Source organism: Scyliorhinus torazame, chromosome 4 (genome assembly GCF_047496885.1).
Source record: "Scyliorhinus torazame isolate Kashiwa2021f chromosome 4, sScyTor2.1, whole genome shotgun sequence".
In the NCBI taxonomy this organism is placed as follows: Eukaryota; Metazoa; Chordata; class Chondrichthyes; order Carcharhiniformes; family Scyliorhinidae; genus Scyliorhinus; species Scyliorhinus torazame.
In genome coordinates, this window is record NC_092710.1 from 313682423 (window position 1) to 313701348 (window position 18926).

General features: G+C 46.4%; 1 protein-coding gene across 8 annotated transcripts in view; it reads right to left on the minus strand.

Moving 5' to 3' along the window:
- anapc1 (anaphase promoting complex subunit 1) overlaps positions 1 to 18926 on the minus strand; it is a 318440-nt gene that overhangs the window by 259215 nt on the left and 40299 nt on the right. For 5 of the 8 annotated variants that reach the window (XM_072500091.1, XM_072500088.1, XM_072500087.1 and 2 more), the window contains exons 8-12: positions 17448 to 17596; positions 13304 to 13530; positions 10425 to 10634; positions 1650 to 1745; positions 423 to 513 (exon numbers count right to left, since the gene is read on the minus strand). In XM_072500091.1, the coding sequence (XP_072356192.1) occupies positions 423 to 513; positions 1650 to 1745; positions 10425 to 10634; positions 13304 to 13530; positions 17448 to 17596 (773 nt within the window). The remainder of the gene's footprint in view (positions 1 to 422; positions 514 to 1649; positions 1746 to 10424; positions 10635 to 13303; positions 13531 to 17447; positions 17597 to 18926) is intronic. The other 3 variants (XM_072500093.1, XM_072500089.1, XM_072500086.1) reach the window with 1 other exon arrangement.

Consider the following 18926-nt stretch of genomic DNA (forward strand, 5'->3'; position numbering starts at 1 on the left):
ATGTTACCAAGAGAATTTCAATTGTTATGCCAGCAATGGTGCCTCCAATGCTTCCAATGCTCATCCAGTTAGCCTCCTAACTTCTATTCTCCATAAATCCAACTATGCTGTATGATCCTGATTTTCACAAGTCTCCCACTTCACAATTGACGACTGTGCCTTCAGCTGACTCGGTCCCAAGCTCTCAATTCCCCCCCCCCAAACCGCTCTTACTTCTGTGAAGACACTCCTTAAATCCTACTTCTTTGCCCGAACTTTTAGGGTCAGCTACCCTAATATCTCATGTGGCTCAGTGTCAAATTTTGCTTGAATCGCTTCTGTGAAGTCTTTGGGCATTTTATTATCTTTAAGGTGCTGCTAAAAGACAGATTGTTTAAATGTGTTCTATTTGAACAGCCGCAGGGTTTAAAATACCAGCTCACCTCCACAGGGGCAGCATCTTTCGCCTGTATGACGGTAACTGTTCCGAAAATCAGCTGAGTCAAGTCATTGCTTTCTTCAAATTTCACACATCTGTTCAGGATTTAAATAGAAGCAGTAGAGAAAGGTTTTCCAAACACTGAAGATGCAAACAGGTGCCTCAGCAAGCCATTGCATAATTTTACCAAATCACCGTCAGAGCAAATAGATCGAAACTTCAATCAAATTCTCAATAAGTTGAAAAATCTCGGGTTAGAATTTGCAATGCAAGGCGACGGCACAGGATGGGATTGAGAATGTGAACATGGGGCAGGGGAGCAGCTACCCTGCACCAACACACGGCTCCTCCCATTGACAAATAGACCTTTCCAACATCTTGGCAAAAACAAATTCGACAGGCGAGGGAAAGGAAAGCTGAAAGGATTGACAGGGAGCAAATCATATTTTTAATAATAATCTTCATTGTCACAGTAAGAAGTCTTACAACACCAGGTTAAAGTCCAACAGCTTTGTTTCGAATCATTAGCTTTCGGAGCACAGCTCCTTCCTCAGGTGAATGCTCCGAAAGCGAGTGATTCGAAACAAACCTGTTGGACTTTAACCTGGTGTTGTAAGACTTCTTACTGTGCCCACCCCAGTCCAAAGCCGGCATTTCCACATTATGGCTACCATCGACAACGCTTTCTTGTCACAAGTAGGCTTGCATTAACACTGCAATGAAGTTACTGTGAAAAACCCCTAGTCGCCAAATTCCGGCACCTGTTCGGGTGCACTGAGAGAGAATTCAGAATGTCCAATTCACCTAACAGCACGTCTTTCGGGACTTGTGGGAGGAAACCGGAGCACCCGGAGGAAACCCACGCAGACACAGGGAGAACGTGCAGACTCCGCACAGACAGTAAGCCAAGCTGGGAATTGAACTTGGGACCCTGGAACTGTGAAGCAACAGTGCTACCCACTATGTTACCGCACGGTGGTTGAACGAACGCACAAGAGAAAGTTCTCACTTTCAATTTCCACCCAAATATAAATAGTGCAATATATCAGACGACAGCAAGTAATGTGGCCAAGAGCGGGATGTGCACCCGAACACCTAAATTACATTTTATAAAAACACAGTTCGGCTGTCCACTTAGCCATCATTATAAATCCTTTAAAACTAAGATCAAACACAGCACATTTCTACTTTTAGTTTATAATTTGAGCAGGTTTTCACTGCTGACACTCACCGCAGCTGATGGCGAGACTCCACCAAGTAGCATAAAAACTTTTGACCGCAGAGATCGCTGGTAATAAATACTTTTGCAGCCTGAGAATTCTTTTCTCTGTGAAAATAGAAGTCGACACTTGAGGTTTCTGCCATGCAGGCAGGTGTACTGCAATGTCTCGGCGGTTCTTTCGAGATTACTCCCCCGCAGTTCTGATAAGGAGTTCTCTTACAAATTGCCGATCTGCCTCTCTCTTTCAGGAGCCTGTTTGGTAAGATTATCAAAGAACACGGAACCACGGCAGGGCGAAGGGGTTAGGGCACAGATCCGCCCATGACCTGAGTGAATGGGTGAACAGGTCCAAGGGGTTAAATAACCTACTCCTGGTCTATTGTTCCTCGAGGCTGACTGACCTTCTGCATGGTTCCATTTTATTTTTTTTGCCCAAAGCAATACAACACACAATTTTATTTCTTCAAATTCTTCTCCTTTCTAAAGGCCACAACTCGTGCTGAGATTACCGTATTAGGCATGGGAAATCATCTTATAGGGCATGGGAAATCAAAGGTTATCAGGGGTAGATGGGAATGTGGAACTTGAAGCACAAACAAGATCAGTCACGATCTTGTTGAATGGCAGAGCAGGATTGAGGGGCCAAATGGTCTACTTCTGTTCCTGTTTTGTATGCTCGTGCGTTATGTTCCCGTGGAAGCTGGAATCTGCCCACTACCTCACCCAGTGGGCCATTCTTCACGTATGAGCCAGTCAAACAAGTGTTGACATCCATGCCATTCCTTACTAATAATCGTTATCTTTATTGTCACAAGTAAGCTGTCATTAACACTGCAATGAAGTTTCTGTGAAAAGTCCCTTGTCGCCACATTCCGGCGCCTGTTCGGGTACACAGAGGGAGAATTCAGAATGTCCAATTCACCTAACAGCACGTCTTTCGGAACTTGTGGGAGGAAACCGGAGCACCCAGAGGAAACCCACGCAGACATGGGGAGAACGTGCAGACTCCGCACAGACAGTGACCCAAGCCGGGAATCGAACCTGGGACCCTGGAGCTGTGAAGCAACAGTGCTAACCACTTGTGCTGCCCTACTCCAGACGCCATCACAGCTGAACCTGTTCATCCTCTTTCCCAACTCTAGCATGCACGCATGTGCAAGAGGTCACAGGACAGAAACCTGGGAGCACCAACGTTGGAAGAATCGGTTTCTTTTGCTCTCTAGCCCAAAGAAGTCTTAACTGCTGCACCAGTTGAGATAAACCAACAAAGTCACAGGCCTCAAATCAAACTTGCTGAGCTGTCTCCATGGGCCATTTCCAACAGGGTGCCGACAGCAAACTGAACTTCATGTTATTCTAGAGAAAATAAAAATGACGAGGAATTGCTACAAGATTGAGAAACAAAAGTCCTGAATCAAATGAAATTTAAATTGACCATGTACCCGGAAATGTCTTTAACGTTAGGTTAATTTATAAAATATGCCCCTCCGATTGTGACATTTTTTTCAGGTCATCACTCCATTTTTATAGTATTTTCCATCATTCATTGAAATGCCATATGAACCGGGAGTGTCCTCCTCGGTGGTATTCTACACTGTAACACAAGTGAGATTTTGCATCAAATAGAATCCAGACTTACAAAATGAGATAACTGATTGAAGAGCGGGTACTTCCACACCTGCAACCAGCAACACCGCCCCCCCCGCCAAAAATAAACACACACTGCGCTTGAAAAGTGCTAAACTCTTCAGATGGTGCAGAAACTGATTAAAGCATGCCTCCAGTAACGTCTTACAAATGAAGAAAAAACATTTTTCTTATGAAACTAAGATTCAAGAACAAACTTCAGCAAGGTCAATGTGGCAGCCAAACTCACGACTCTCTGATGTCACAACAACTTCCATATTCCTAGCATCAAATGGTAATATGGTCAGAAGCGGGGAATTTGCTGATGATTGCAGTATTCAGTGCCATTCGCAACATCTTAGAAACTGAAGCAGTCCAGTCCATGTCTGCAAGCAGGAAGTCGTGGACACCATTCTGGCTTGGGCTAATAAGTGGCAAGTAACATTCGCACCACACAAGATTGATCATTATCAAAAAAATCCCACCCCAGGCTTATGAGGAAAGGCTGAGGGACTTGAGGCTGTTTTCATTAGAGAGAAGGTTAAGAGGTGACTTAATTGAGGCATACAAGAAGATCAGAGGATTGGATAGGGTGGACAGTGAGAAGTGAGAAGGGCCATGGACGAACTGTACACAGTTATAAACAACTACGAAACAGAACACCCGGAGGCCTTGTTCATCGTGGCCGGAGACTTCAACAAGGCCAACTTCAAGAGTGTACTGCCAAAATTCCACCAGCACATCTCCTGTCCCACCAGGGCCGACAACACTCTTGACCACTGCTACTCAAAAATCAAGGGCACCTACCGTTCCATCCCCCGACCGCACTTTGGGAAATCAGACCGTAAGACGGTGCTCCTTTTCCCGGCATACAAGCAGAAACTCAAGCGGGAGAATCCAGCTAAGAAGGTTGTGCAGTGCTGGTCCGAGGAAACAGAAGATCTCTTACGTGACTGCTTAGAGACAGCATAGAGATATTTAAGAACCCAGCGACCAATTTAAATGAGTATGCCACCACCGTCACAGACTTCATCAGCAAATGTGTGGATGACTGCATGCCAAAGAAAGCAGTACGTACGTTCCCCAACCGGAAACCATGGCTCAATCGCGAGATTGACTCCCTACTGAAGGTCAGGTCCAAGGTGTTCAAGTCAGACAACCCTGACCGATACAAGAAATCCAGGTACGACCTCCGCAAAGCCATCCGAGATGCCAAGAGAGAATATCAAACCAAGCTAGAGTCACAGACAGACTCTCGGCGGTTGTGGCAAGGACTAAACAACATAACGGGCTACAAAGTGAAGCCGAGCAGTATCTCCGGCAGCAGCGCACCCCTCCCCAATGAACTCAATGCATTCTATGCTCGGTTCGAGCAGGTAACCAACAATCGGCTGTTGAGTGCCCCAGCAGCCCATAATTCACCCATACCCACCGCTACAGCTTCCGAAGTCAGATCGGCCTTCCTGAAAATGAACCCTCGGAAGGCGACGGGATCCCTGGTTGTGCACTCAGAGCCTGCGCAGACCAGCTGGCAGAGGTATTCGCGAACATCTTTAACCTGTTCCTACTCCACTCCGAGGTCCCCACCTGCATGTTCTATCAAATGGTCATTGGATAGACAGATGGACGAAAAGGGAATAGTGTAGATGGGCTTTAGAGTGGTTTCACAAGTCGGCGCAACATCGAGGGCCGAAGGGCCTGTACTGCGCTGTAATGTTCTATGTTCTATGCTTCAAGACCACCATCATACCGGTGCCAAAGAAGAACCAGGCAACATGCCTCAATGACTACTGTCCGGTGGACTTGACTTCAGTCGTAATGAAGTGCTTCGAGAGGTTGATTATGAAGCGCGTCACCTCCATACTCCCAGAACGCCTTGATCCACTGCAATTCGCATACCGCTGCAACCGGTCCACAGCAGACGCCATTTCCCTGGCCCTACACTCACCCCTACGGCATCTCGACAACAAGGACTCTTGTATCAGACTCTTATTTATTGACTACAGCTCCACCTTCAACTCCATAATCCCAGCCAAGCTCATATCAAAGCTGCAAAACCTAGGACTTGGCTCCCCACTCTGCAACTGGACCCTCAATTTTCTGACCAACAGACCACAATCAGTAAGAATGAACAACACCTATTCCACAGTAGTCCTCAATACCAGGGCCCGTATGGCTGCGTACTTAGCCCCCTACTCTACTCCCTGTACACACACGACTGCGTGGAAAAATTTGGTTCCAACTCCATCTACAAGTTTGCTGACGATACGGCCATAGTGGGCCGGATCTCGAATAACGACGAGTCAGAATACAGGCGGGTGATAGAGAACCTAGTGGAGTGGTGTAGCGACAACAATCTCTCCCTCAATGCCAGCAAAACTAAAGAGCTGGTCATGGACTTCAGGAAGCAAAGTACTGTACACACCCCTGTCAGCATCAACGGGGCCGAGGTGGAGATGGTTAACAGTTTCAAATTCCTAGGGGTGCACATCTCCAAAAATCTGTCCTGGTCCACCCACGTCGACGCTACCACCAAGAAAGCACAACAGCGCCTATACTTCCTCAGGATACTAAGGACATTTGGCATGTCCACATTAACCCTTACCAACTTTTACAGATGCACCATAGAAAGCATCCTATCGGGCTGCATCACAGCCTGGTACGGCAACTGCTCGACCCAGGACCGCAAGAAACTTCAGAGAGTCGTGAACACCGCCTAGTCTATCACACGAACCTGCCTCCCATCCATTGACTCCATCTACACCTCCCGCTGCCTGGGGAAAGCGGGCAGTATAATCAAAGACCCCTCCCACCCGGCTTACTCACTCTTCCAACTTCTTCCATCGGGCTGGAGATACAGAAGTCTGAGAACACGCACGAACAGACTCAAAAACAGCTTCTTCCCCGCTGTTGCCAGACTCCTAAATGACCTTCTTACAGGCTGACCTCATTAACACTACACCCTGTATGCTTCATCCGAAGCCGTGCTTATGTAGTTTCAATGTATACCTTGTGTTACCCTATTATGTATGTTCTTTTATTCCCTTTTCTTCCCATGTACTTAATGATCTGTTGAGCTTCTCGCAGAAAAATACTTTTCGCTGTACCTCGGTACATGTGACAATAAACAAATCCAATCCAATCCAAGAAAAACTCTAAATATCGCCCCTCGAAGAAACTTAACTTGACAAACCATATAAATATTGTGTCTTGAAGAGAGATAAGTGGTGACAAATTCTGTGGTGAGTAACTCATCTCCTAACTCCCCAAAGCCGTGTGATGGAGTACTCTCAATTTGCCTGGATGAGTGCAGCTCCAACAACACTTAAGAAACCTGACACCATCTAGGACAAAGCAGCTCACATGGTCAGCACCCCATAGACCATCTTAAATATTTAGTCCTTCCACCATGGGCGCACTATGGCAGCCCTGTGTGCCATTTACAAGATGCGCTGCAGCAACTCGTCAAGGTTCCTTTGACAGCAGCGTCCAAACCTGCCACCTCTACCACCCAAAAGGACACCAGACAAATGGGAGTACCATCACCTGCAAGGTCCCCACCAAGTCACTCACCATCCTGACTTTCACTGTTGCTGGGTACTTCACCACATAATAATAATCTTCATTATTGTCACAAGTAGGCTTACATTAACACTGCACTAAAGTTACTGTGAAAAGCCCCTAGTCGCCACATTCTGGCTCCTGCTCGAGTACACAGAGGGATAACTCAGAATGTCCAAATTACCTAACAGCACGTCTTTCGGGATTTGAGAGAGAAAACCGGAGCACCTGGAGGAAACTCATGCAGACACAGGGAGAACGTGCAGAAATCGTCACTTTACAGAACAAGAGTAAAAATATAGATAATAGGAACGAAGGAGCGGGCAACCACACTGATTTCTGAGGATAATATGCATGAGACAGCGGCCATTAATTAGTGCATGGTCAGTTCTTCCTCAGCTGGAATATCGCACAAATTCACAGTAAAGATGAAAAGGTACACCGTTTGCTGAGAGAAAAGCATTTAGTGCAGCCGTGACCCAGTGATAGAAATTTCTCCTCTAATTTTACAGTTGCAGAAACTTCACTGCAGAAATTTCACAAAATCCCGGCTGACTCTTCATTCAATACTGAGCGGATGCTGCAATGTCAGAGATGCTTTCTTTCCAGATGGGACAGTAAGCGGAGGGAGGCTCCGTTCAAATGGGCGTAAACAACACTTTTGTATGCCAGAAGAAAAGCCGTTTCCCATTTTCTTGGCCAATAGCCATACTTCAGCCAACACCTTTAAAATGTACCAACAGGTCACTTGTCTCATGCCAGGCACAAGCTGGCTGCTGTGTTTACCCGAAGTATCTGGGTCCCAGAAATAATTCACAAACAGTGAAGCAGCTCGTTCATGTTCCGAAAACATGACAAGTTATTACATAAGCCATTTCGTTCCCCCTAATTTGGCCATGTCTCTAAAAGTGACCATAGATGGGTTGCTCCTCTGTGTTCTTTCATGGGATATAAGCGTCGCTGGCAGTGCCAGCATATGTTGCCCGGGCTGGTTTAGCACAGGGCTAAATCGCTGGCTTTGAAAGCAGACCAAAGCAGGCCAGCAGCACGGTTCAATTCCCGTAACAGCCTCCCCGAACAGGCGCCGGAATGTGGCGACTAGGGGCTTTTCACAGTAACTTCATTTGAAGCCTACTTGTGACAATAAGCGATTTTCATTTCATTTCATTCCTAATTGCCTTTGAGCAGAGTGGCTTGCTAGGCCAATTCAGAGGGCAGTTAAGAGTCAATTACATTGCTGTGGATTAGGAGTAATCGGTAGGTTAGATAATAATAATTGCTTATTGTCACAAGTCGGCTTCAATGAAGTAACTGTGAAAAGCCCCTAGTTGCCACATTCCGGCGCCTGTTCGGGGAGGCCGGTACGGGAATTGAACCCGCGCTGCTGGCATTGTTCTGCATTATAAGCCAGCTGTTTAGCCCACTGTGCCAGGTAAGGACGGCACATTTCCTTTCCAAAAGGATATTAGTAAACTAGGTGGGTTTTTGCAAACTTCGATGATGGTTACAGGCTTAAATTTATTGACACCACATTTATAGCCCAGATTTTTATTCGCGGAATTTAAATTCCACCAGGGACTTGAAACCATGCCCCCAGAGAATTAAGGGAGTTTTAAAAAAAAAAACAATTTAGTGCAGCCAATTCATTTTTTCCAATTAAGGGCCAATCCACCTGCACATCTTTGGGTTGTGGGGGTGAAACCCACGCAGACATGGGGAGAATGTGCAAACTCCATATGGACAGTGATCCAGGGCCGGGATTCGAACCCGGGTCCTCAGTGCCCGCAGCCCCCATGCTTACCACTGCGCCACATGCCGCCCCAGAATTAATGGAGTTAACGTTTCGTGCCTGGATGACTCTTTCTCAAAATTAGAGAGAACTGGAAATGGGGTCAGATTTATGCTGTTGTGGGGGAGGGGAGGGGGCATCATGGAGCAGTGGGGCTGGATAGAGGGCCAGCAATAAGTGGACAGATTGTGGACAGAAAGACAAGAGCAATGTAAATGGGGGTGATTCAGGCTAAGAAGAGTATTGATAGTGGCACATAAAGAGATTAGGATGTGTGAATGGCAGAACAAAGGTGAGCATTATGTCAAAGGGCCGCTAGGAACAGATGGCCCTAGTGGGGTGGGGGAGGGCGAACAATAGTGAGGGAAAAAGTGGACTGCACGGCGACAGTGGTTAGAACTGCCGCCTCACAGTGCCAGGGACCGGGGTTCAATTCCAGCCTGGGGTGGCTGTTTGCATCATTCTGCTCAAGTTTGCATTTTCTCCCCGTGTGTGCGTGGGTTTCCTCCGGGTGCTCCAGTTTCTCCCACAGCCCAAAGATGTGCAGGTTAGGTGGATTGGCCATGCTAAATTGCCCCTTAGTGTGCAATGGTTGGGTGGGGTTAATGGATAGGGTGGAGGAATGGGCCAGGGTGGGGTGCTCTTTCAGAGGGTTGGTGCAGACTCGATGGGCCGAGTCTGCACTGTCGGGAATCTATGGATTTATGAGAAGCAGATCAATGGAAGAAATGAAAATAAATGGATGGAAATAAAAATGGGATGAAGGCGGAGGACAGACTAAACGCAGACTCGGTGATTGCTTTCAGAACACCTTTGGTTTGTTCGCTAGCAGGACCCAGACCTTTCTGTCGCTTACCATTTCAACTCACCGCCCTGCTCTCACGTTCACATGTCCATCCTTGGCCTGCTGCAATGTTCCAGCGTAAACTGGAGGAACAGCACCTCATCTTCCAATTCGGCACGTTACAACCTTCCGGACTTAACATTTGAGTTCAACAACTTTAGGTTGTGAACTCCCTCCTCCACCTTCACCCCATTTTTTATTTCTATCAATTTACTTTAATTGTTTCGAATTATCTGTTTTTCCCTCACCAATGTTTCACCCTCCCTCCACCCGACTTGGCCATCTGTTCCCCATTCCTAGTTGCCTTTTGACACAATGCTCAGCTTTGTTCCACCATTCACACATGTGCCACTATCAGCACCCTTCTTAGCCTTAGTCACCCCCATTTACATTCCTTTTGTCTGGGGCAGCACGGTGGAGCAGTGGCTAGCACTGCTGCCCCATGACGCCGAGGTTCGATAGCAGCCCTGGGTCGCTGTCTGTGTGGAGTTTGTACATTCTCCCCATGTCTGCGCGGGACTCATCCCCACAGCCCAAAGCGGAGTAGGTGGACTGGCCACGCTAAATTGCCCTTTAATTGGGAAAAAATGAATTGGGTACTTTAAATTTGTAAATTAAAAAAAATACTGTCCACGACACCTTTGTCAAACTCCACCTATTGCAGGCCCCCTGTCCAGCCCGCGGTCTATGCCCCCACAACAATACAAATCTGACGCTATTTCCAGTCCCTTCTAGCTTTGAGAAAAAGTCATCCAGACTTGAAACATTAGCTCCCTTCTCTCTCCACAGACGCTGTCAGACCTGCGGTGATTGTCCAGTATTTTCTGTTTTTGTTTCAGATTCCAGCATCCGCAGTAATTTGCTTTTATCCGCAGAGAATTAGCCTGGATCACTAGTCCTGTGTGACATTACCACAGCATTCTCCTGGGGGGAAAGAAGCCTCGACAAAAAGCGCTTGACTGACCTGATGTTGAGCATGCTTTCGGTCCATAAGTGATCAAGGCACAGCTCTGGAATGACCGGTTCAGTTTCAGGCACCAGCAAGGAGTCACTCAGAGTACTGTTCGGGGAGTGGGAATTTCGGCCACGCTTTGGAGACGGAGTGTTGGTCGATAAGTTGAACCGCTGCACGCCAGAAAACGATGACGTTCCCAGGGACGGGGAATGAGAACGGCTGGAAAGGCAAAGAAGTGAAACAAAATGAGTGGGTAGACGTAAACGAGAGAAAACAGACGGAAATCTGGCAATGCATCTCAAACAGGACATCATTAATGATTCTCATGCTGCTGATTCAGAGCAATAATGCAGGAAACTGGGAGAAAAAATCTTTGCTCTCCGCACTGATACCCCTCTCAAAAAGGTGTTATTCTGACTGTATGCATCAACTGGAATGGACAACACACCTTTGTACCTCTACATAGTTTAGCCAAGTTCACACTTGGGGGAGGGCAGTGAGGGTCTTTTGGGGGGGGGGCTCTTCTCACTGACTTTTCCTTTTTCTTTAAAGATATAGAATAATTTAATACTTAATTAATGCATTATCTCTCCCCCACCCACCCACCCACCACCATCCACCCATTGAACAATGGTGGGAGGGGGTTGATTAATGCAGGTCATCATTGGAAGGGTTGCCGCATTTCAAATGTGCATGTTTCGACGAGCCATTGCTGGTATTGGACTCATTAAGGAAACAAGTAGAGTGGGGTAGATGTCCAGCATAAAGTGTCTGTTGGAGAAATGATCAAGGAAGAGTCGGGCAGAGGGGGCTGCAAGCGGTGAACTGCATGAGGTGGTCGGAAAGCACGGAAGAGCAAATGCTTATCATCAGCACAATTCCTGGTCCTGGGCTACACCGAAGGGAGGTGGGGGTGGGGAGAGAGGGAAGGAGACATTAATGAGCAGTCAGCTTGGCTCTGGGTAAATGAAGCAAGCCTGTAAGATAGGGGCAGCACGGTAGCCTTGTGGATAGCACAATTGCTTCACAGCTCCAGGGTCCCAGGTTCGATTCTGGCTTGGGTCACTGTCTGTGCGGAGTCTGCACATCCTCCCCGTGTGTGTGTGGGTTTCCTCCGGGTGCTCCGGTTTCCTCCCACAGTCCAAAGATGTGCGGGTTAAGTGGATTGGCCATGATAAATTGCCCTTAGTGTCCAAAATTGCCCTTAGTGTTGGGTGGGGTTACTGGGTTATGGGGATAAGGTGGCGGTGTTGACCTTGGGTAGGGTGCCCTTTCCAAGAGCCGCTGCAGACTCGATGGGCTGAATGGCCTCCTTCTGCACTGTAAATTCTATGATAATCTATGATAGGAGGGAAGTTCTGCTACAAGGAAACTCACTGGTACGATGCTTAAATCATTCTGCAAGGGGAGAAGCGAGCATTTTTCTTTTAATTCTTTCTTGGGAGGTGGGCTTCACTGGCTACATCAGCATTTTTATTACCCATCCCTAATTGCCTAAGGCGGTGGTGGCCGGCCACCTTTCATAGAATCCCTACAGTGCATAAGGAGGCCATTCACCCCATCGAGTCTGCATCGACCCTCGGGAAGAGCATTCCACCTAGGCCCACCTCCCCCCTGCAGTCCCATAACCCCACCTATCCTTTGCACACTAAGGGACAATTTAGCATGGCCAATCAACCTAACCTGCACATCTTTGTACCACTGCAGTCCAAGTCGATGGTACGTGACATGGGGGGGAACTTGCAGATAGTGGCACCTTCCCATGGGTCTGCTGCCCTTGTCCTGCCAGGTGGTGGAGGTCATGGGTTTGGAAGGTGCTGTCGAAAGAGCCTTGGCGAGTTGTGTTTTTTTCTCTGTTCCAAATGAAGTTCAAGAGAGGTTAGATACTCAGTAAAGACCCTAACCCTGACAAAAGGCGAGTCAGGCAAAGCTGGGCACAACTAATTTTCACTATCCCACTTGGAAACTGAGAAACGAGGGTTCTGTTTCCTAAATTATCTTTGGTAAAGCAGTACGATCTTGAGCAGCGGTTTACGGGTAAATGATCTTTGTCCACTTACTGGTTTCTACCAAGACATTGTTACAGGAATGACATGCTGCATCTCAAATTGGACCATTAACAAAGAAAATTCTTCGAATTATTTTTTAACACACTAGTGCATGAGGGAAGGTGGAATCCTAAAAAAGTGCTCGTCAGGAAGTGTCATGTGAAATAAATCTAAATGTAACATAGGAAGAGGGTGGAGACGACATCGAGAGGAGATAGGACAGTGGAGGGAGGGAGGGAGGGAGGGAAAGGAAGAAAGGAAAGGAGTAAGGGAGTAATAAGCGCAACAATTTAGACTTCAAGGGTGATGATTGGTTAGCAAGCTGAATCTGATTGGTCGGGGTGTTGCCATGGAGAAAGGAATGGGGGAAACTGTCGGCTCACCAAGCTCCCTGGTCATTCAAAAAAGGCACACGGCTTGAATATATTCCTCTCTCCATGGCAACGCCTTGGCCAGATTTGAATTGTCAACCAATCAGCACCATTTTGTCTAAATTGTTGCAACAGTTTGAAATTTGGCATTCTTGCATTTGTCCTGATAGGTGCAAGATGAAAAGGTTTGGCAACATGTCACTCATTTCAGCAATATTTAAGTTCTGTGCTGCCAAGTGACAGAAAATATAAAACCTACTGTATCATTAACTCTCACAATGTGGAGATGGTCCCCCAATAGAATACCACCACGTTCTTAATTTGATGGTACATCGAAGACCCGACAGACAGGCTTCAGCAACGTTACTGACAACCAGAAGAACCAAAAGGATTTATTTCCTTTGCGCAACGAACAGCGAAACTCCCATTATTGTTTTGAAATATTCCATGGAAACTCTTGTGTGCTCACCTCAGAGCCGCCATATTTGAAATGGATGGAGAGTGAGAGCGAGAGTGTGCACCAGGAGAGACTATAGATCGATTTGGATTAGGAAAGGAGGAGAAGTTTTGGAACGGAGAAGCTATAGGTGACTCTCCCTTTGAGACGCTTCTGAGGTGAGCAGTCAGCGAACTGCTGGTGACAATCTGCTGAGGGGTTCCTGCCGTGCTCGGACACCTTAGAACTGTGTTTTGCTCCTGTTGAGAGACATACAAGAATTCAGGCCTGGCATTACGAGATATGGCAAGTACATGTCAAAACCAAGGTCAGCCTGCTGGAACACATTACATTATTTAACATTTGTTTTCCATCACTGACCAAGGGCAAACAAACTGGGGAGCGATCGTGTTACTGCCCAGTACGACAGAATTCCTGCAGTGCAGAAGGCCATTCGGCCCATCGAGTCGACACTGACTCTCTCAAAGAGCACCCTAACTGGGCCCACTCCCCCGCCCTATCTCCGTAACCCCACCAAACCTGTGCATCTTTGTACTGTGGTAAGAAACTGGAGCACCCGGAGGAACCCCATGCAGGGGAGAAAGTGCACACCCCACACAGTCACCCAAGGCCTGAATTGAACCCGGGTCCCTGGCGCAGTGAGGCAGCAGTGCTAGCCACTGTGCCATCGTGCCGTCCCAATAGGATGGGATTGAGCAGTGCATTAGCCACAGATTTGTGGATGGTTCTCCTGGGCCCATCTGCCACCGAGGATTTAAGTGCTTAAAATGAAAGGTACCCTGGGACAGCTGTGCTCCAACGTAGCCTGGGCGGCAATCAGAGAGTGGTACACAGTTTGAGCAAGAAAGAATCTCTAAATACAGTCAGGCTATCGGGGGCTGAACAATGCAGGAGAAAATATTATGTCTCCGTTATGTGTTTATGCATTCATGGAATGTTGGTGTCATGTGCAAGGAGAGCAATTATCAGTTCCGAGACAGCAGTGTGTTTTCGGAGTCATTTCAGAGATCAGTAAATACATAGATACAGATCATGGCTGATCATCCAACTCAACAGCCTAATCCTGCTTTCCCCCCATAGCCTTTGATCCCATTCGCCCGAAATGCTATATCTAGCCGCTGCTTGAATATATTCAATGTTTTAGCATCAACTACTTTCTGTGGTAATGAATACCACAGGCTTACCACTCTTTGGCTAAAGAAATGTCTCTTCATCGCTGTCCGAAATGATTTACCCTGAATCCTCAGACTGTGACCCCTGGTTCTGGACACACCCACCATCGGGAACATCTTCCCTGCATCTACCCTGTCTAGTCCTGTTAGAATTTTATAAGTCTCTATGAGATCCCCCCTCATTCTTCTGAACTCCAGCGAGAACAATCCTAACCTAGTCAATCTCTCCTCATATGACAGTCCCGCCATCCCTGGAATCAGTCTGGTAAACCTTCTCTGCACTCCCTCGTGAGCAAGAACATCCTTCCTCAGAACTGCACACAATATTCTAGGTGTGGCCTCACCAAGGCCCTGTATAATTGCAGTAACACATCCCTGCTTCTATCCTCAAAACCTCTCGCAATGAAGGCCAACATACCATTAGCCTTCTTTACTGCCTGCTGCACCTGCATGCTCACCTTCAGCGACTGGTGCACAAGGACACCAGGTCCCGCTGCACACTCCCCTCTCCCAATTTACAACCATTCAGGTAGTAATCTGCCTTCCTGTTTTTACTTCCAAAGTGAATAACCATTATACTGCATCTGCCATTGATTTTCCCACTTGCCCAACCTCTCCAGATCATGCTGTAGGGTCCCTGCATCATCGTCACAATTCAACCTCCCACCCAACTTGGTATCATCTGGAAACTTTGAGATGTTACATTTTATTCCCTCATCCAAATCATTGATAAATATTGTGAATAGCTGAGATCCCAGCACCGATCCCTGTGGTACCCCACTGGTTACTGCCAATTTGAAAAGGACCATTAATTCCTACTCTTTGTTTGCTCTCTGCCGACCAGTTTTCTATCCACCTCAATACACTTCCCCCAATCCCATGCGCTTTAATTTTGCACAATGGTCTCTTATGCGGGACTTTGTCAAACGCCTTCTGAAAGTCCAAATATACCACATCGACTGGCTCCCCCTTGTCAACTGTACTGGTTACATCTTCAAAGAATTCCAACAGATTTGTCAAGCATGATTTTCATTTCATAAATCCATACTGACTCGGACTGATCCTGCCACTGCTTTCTAAATGTTCCGCTATAAAGTCCTTGATAATGGATTCAAGAATTTTCTACATTACCGATGTTCGGCTTACTGGTCTATAATTCCCTGCTTCCTCTCTATCTCCCTTTTTGAATATTGGAGTGACGTAAGCTACCCTCCAATCTGCAGGGACAGTTCCAGAGTCCATAGAATCCCGGAAGTTGACCACCAATGCATCCACTATTTCCAGAGCCACCTCCTTAAGCACTCTGGGATGCAGATTCTCAGGCCCTGGGGATTTATCGCCTTCAATCCCATAAATTTTCCCAGCACCATTTCTCTACTAATGTTGATCTCCCTCAGTTCTTCCCTCTCACTAAACCTTTCATTCTCCAACATTCCTGGTATCTGCTTTGTATCCTTGGTATCTGGTTTATGTCCTCTTTTTCTTTTGCAATGAGTTTGGAGTCACATGTGGCCCAGACTAAGTAAGGACAGGATATTTCATTCCTTAAAGGATATGGGTGAATACGATGGGGTTTTACAACAATCCAACAGTTTCAATGTCATGGTTATTGAGACGAGCTTTCCATTACAGATTTATTCAATTCACTGAATTTAAATTCTCCAGTTGCCATGGTGAACTTGAACCCATGTCTCCAGATATATGAGTTCAGGCCTCAGAATTACTAGCCTAGTAACATTTCTCTACTAATTTCTCTACATACTATGTTATGACGCCACATTAAAATTAGTTACCTAACCTTCCAGCTGAACATCGGAAAAGACTGAAGTCATCTTCAGATGCACCTCAAACCCTGTTCCTGACACTATCTCTGCCTTAAAATCAGTGTGATCTCAGACCGCCAGTCCTCATGGTATCCAAGGTGACCATGAGCTGGGATCCTGATCAAATATCATCACTATTAGAAAGATTGGTTACTTCACCATAACATTGTCCTTCTCAGCCCCCACCGGAGACATTGCATGGCTCTGGAGGAAGGGGAAGAGGAAAAGAGGATGTGTTTCATCATACAACGTCTGCCATCATGACTGCACGGAAGGCTTAATAGTCCAGTTGGTTTAAGTTCACCATCTCACTTCACCTCCCTCTGAGATCGTCCTTAAAACACAACTGAAAGGCAGCACGGTGGCACAGTGGTAGCCCTGCAGTCTACGGCGCCGAGGGTCCCAGGTTCGATCCCGGCTCTGGGTCACTGTCCGTGTGGAGTTTGCACATTCTCCCCGTGTTTGTGTGGGTTTCCATAAGACCTTAAGACGTAGGCCCTTCGAGTCTGCTCCGCCATTCAATCATGGCTGATATTTTGTCATCCCCATTCTCCTGCCTTCCCCCCATAACCCCTGATCCCCTTATAATCAAGAACCTATCTATCTCTGTCTTAAAGACACTCAGTGATTTGGCCTCCACAGCCTTCTGCGGCAAAGAGTTGCACAGATTCACCATCTTCTGGCTGAAGAAATTCCTCCTCATCTCGGTTTTAAAGGATCGTCCCTTTAGTCTGAGATGGTGTCCTCTGGTTCTAGTTTTCTGGTTTCGCCCCCACAAACCAAAAGATGTGCAACTTACAGGATTGGCCACACTAAATTGCCCCTTAATTGGAAAAATGAATTGGGTATTCTAAATTTATTAAACAAAATACCACAACTTTGACCAAAACTTTGGTGACTTTCTTAACGCCTCCTTCTTTGGCTCAGGATCTCACATCTCTATGAAGCCCCATAGGTTGAGTTTTCTACGCTATATAAAAGTGAGATGCGGATATTTTTCTCTGATTTTACAATCAAACTTTAATCAGCTCAGAGCTCTGCGCGTCTTCACCTTTGGGGATCCCTAGAAAACAACAGCAGAATCTGTGGCGCCACCTTTCTCGAGCCAGAAGTTCAGAATGCAAGCATAAATGTTTTGTTTAAACTCCACGGAATAAGTACCTCTGTTTTAATTTTGCGTAATGCCCAAACTGCATGCAGACACTGTGCTGTGTCGTAAGTCATGATGAGTGATGGTGTCGAGCTGGAGAAAACAATCTTCAGGGTATAGTCGGCGATGTACTGTACTCTTGTTATATTGGTCACGGCTACTGAATGGGAGAGAAGAAATTAATTAATTCTGTTGGAAAGAATTGTACAAATCATATTGGGACATCAGTAATGTATTGGGACAATATAGTTGCTACTTTTATTAATAATATTTGATACCAAACTCAAGGGCAGGCAACAGGCAGCAGGTTCATCGCATGATCCCAAAATATTTAAAAAATATACTAGCATAATTATTAATAATCCAAAAGTTATTTTCTTCCAGTTAATTTCCCATTGCAATAAGCCAAATGCAAAAATATTTAACATTAATAGTCTACTATCAATGCACAATTAGAACATATAGAACATAGAACATAGAACAATACAGCGCAGTACAGGCCCTTCGGCCCACGATGTTGCACCGAAACAAAAGCCATCTAACCTACACTATGCCATTATCATCCATATGTTTATCCAATAAACTTTTAAATTATTGGTGCTTTGATTGCTCAATTTGAATTTGAAGTTTATTTCTTCTCTAATATGTGGCTTGCAAGCTTTGTTAACCTGGCATTCAAGAGTAACAATACTCCTGTGATTGCTTCTGGTCCTTCAAATTAGGTTTGCTTCTGCAGGGTTCTTCAAATCAAACCTATGCATATATTTACAAATTATGCACTTAACCCCTGATGACACAAACTATGATTGAATTCCCGCTTCACCTTTAATAAAGGTAATCGATGTGCCCAGTCTATATTTTTAAGAGGAAGGAAGGGGATGAATGGAATATTCTGACAGGAAAAATTGAAGTCCAGGATTCTCTTGGAGAGCAAACGTGTGGCTGGTCACTCCCCACTGTCCCGTCCTTCTCTCAGCAATGTGGATTGCGTCTGAGCTGGCCATGTTGTACAGGCTTGCATGATTTGGTTAAAATGGAGTTCACAACTTGAGAGCACGTGCATATCCAAGAACCTCATAACTGAGCAGAACAAATGAAACGGGGCAATTTAGCATGGCCAATCAACCTACCCTGCATACCTTTGGGTTGTGGGGGTGGACCCACGCAGACACGGGGAAATGTGCAAACTCTACACGGACAGCGACCCAGGGCCGGGATCGAACCGGGTCCTTGGTGCTGTGAGGCAGCAGTGATAACCACTGCGTCACCCGAAATGGAGCTTTACATCAAGGAAACGGATGTACATGGCAGCATCACAGTCACCAATATCATAGAATTATCACAGAATTTACAGTGCAGAAGGAGGCCATTCGGCCCATCGAGTCTGCACCGGCTCTTGGAAAGAGCACCCTACCCAAGGTCAACACCTCCACCCTATCCCCATAACCCAGTAACCCCACCCAACACTAAGGGCAATTTTGGACACCAAG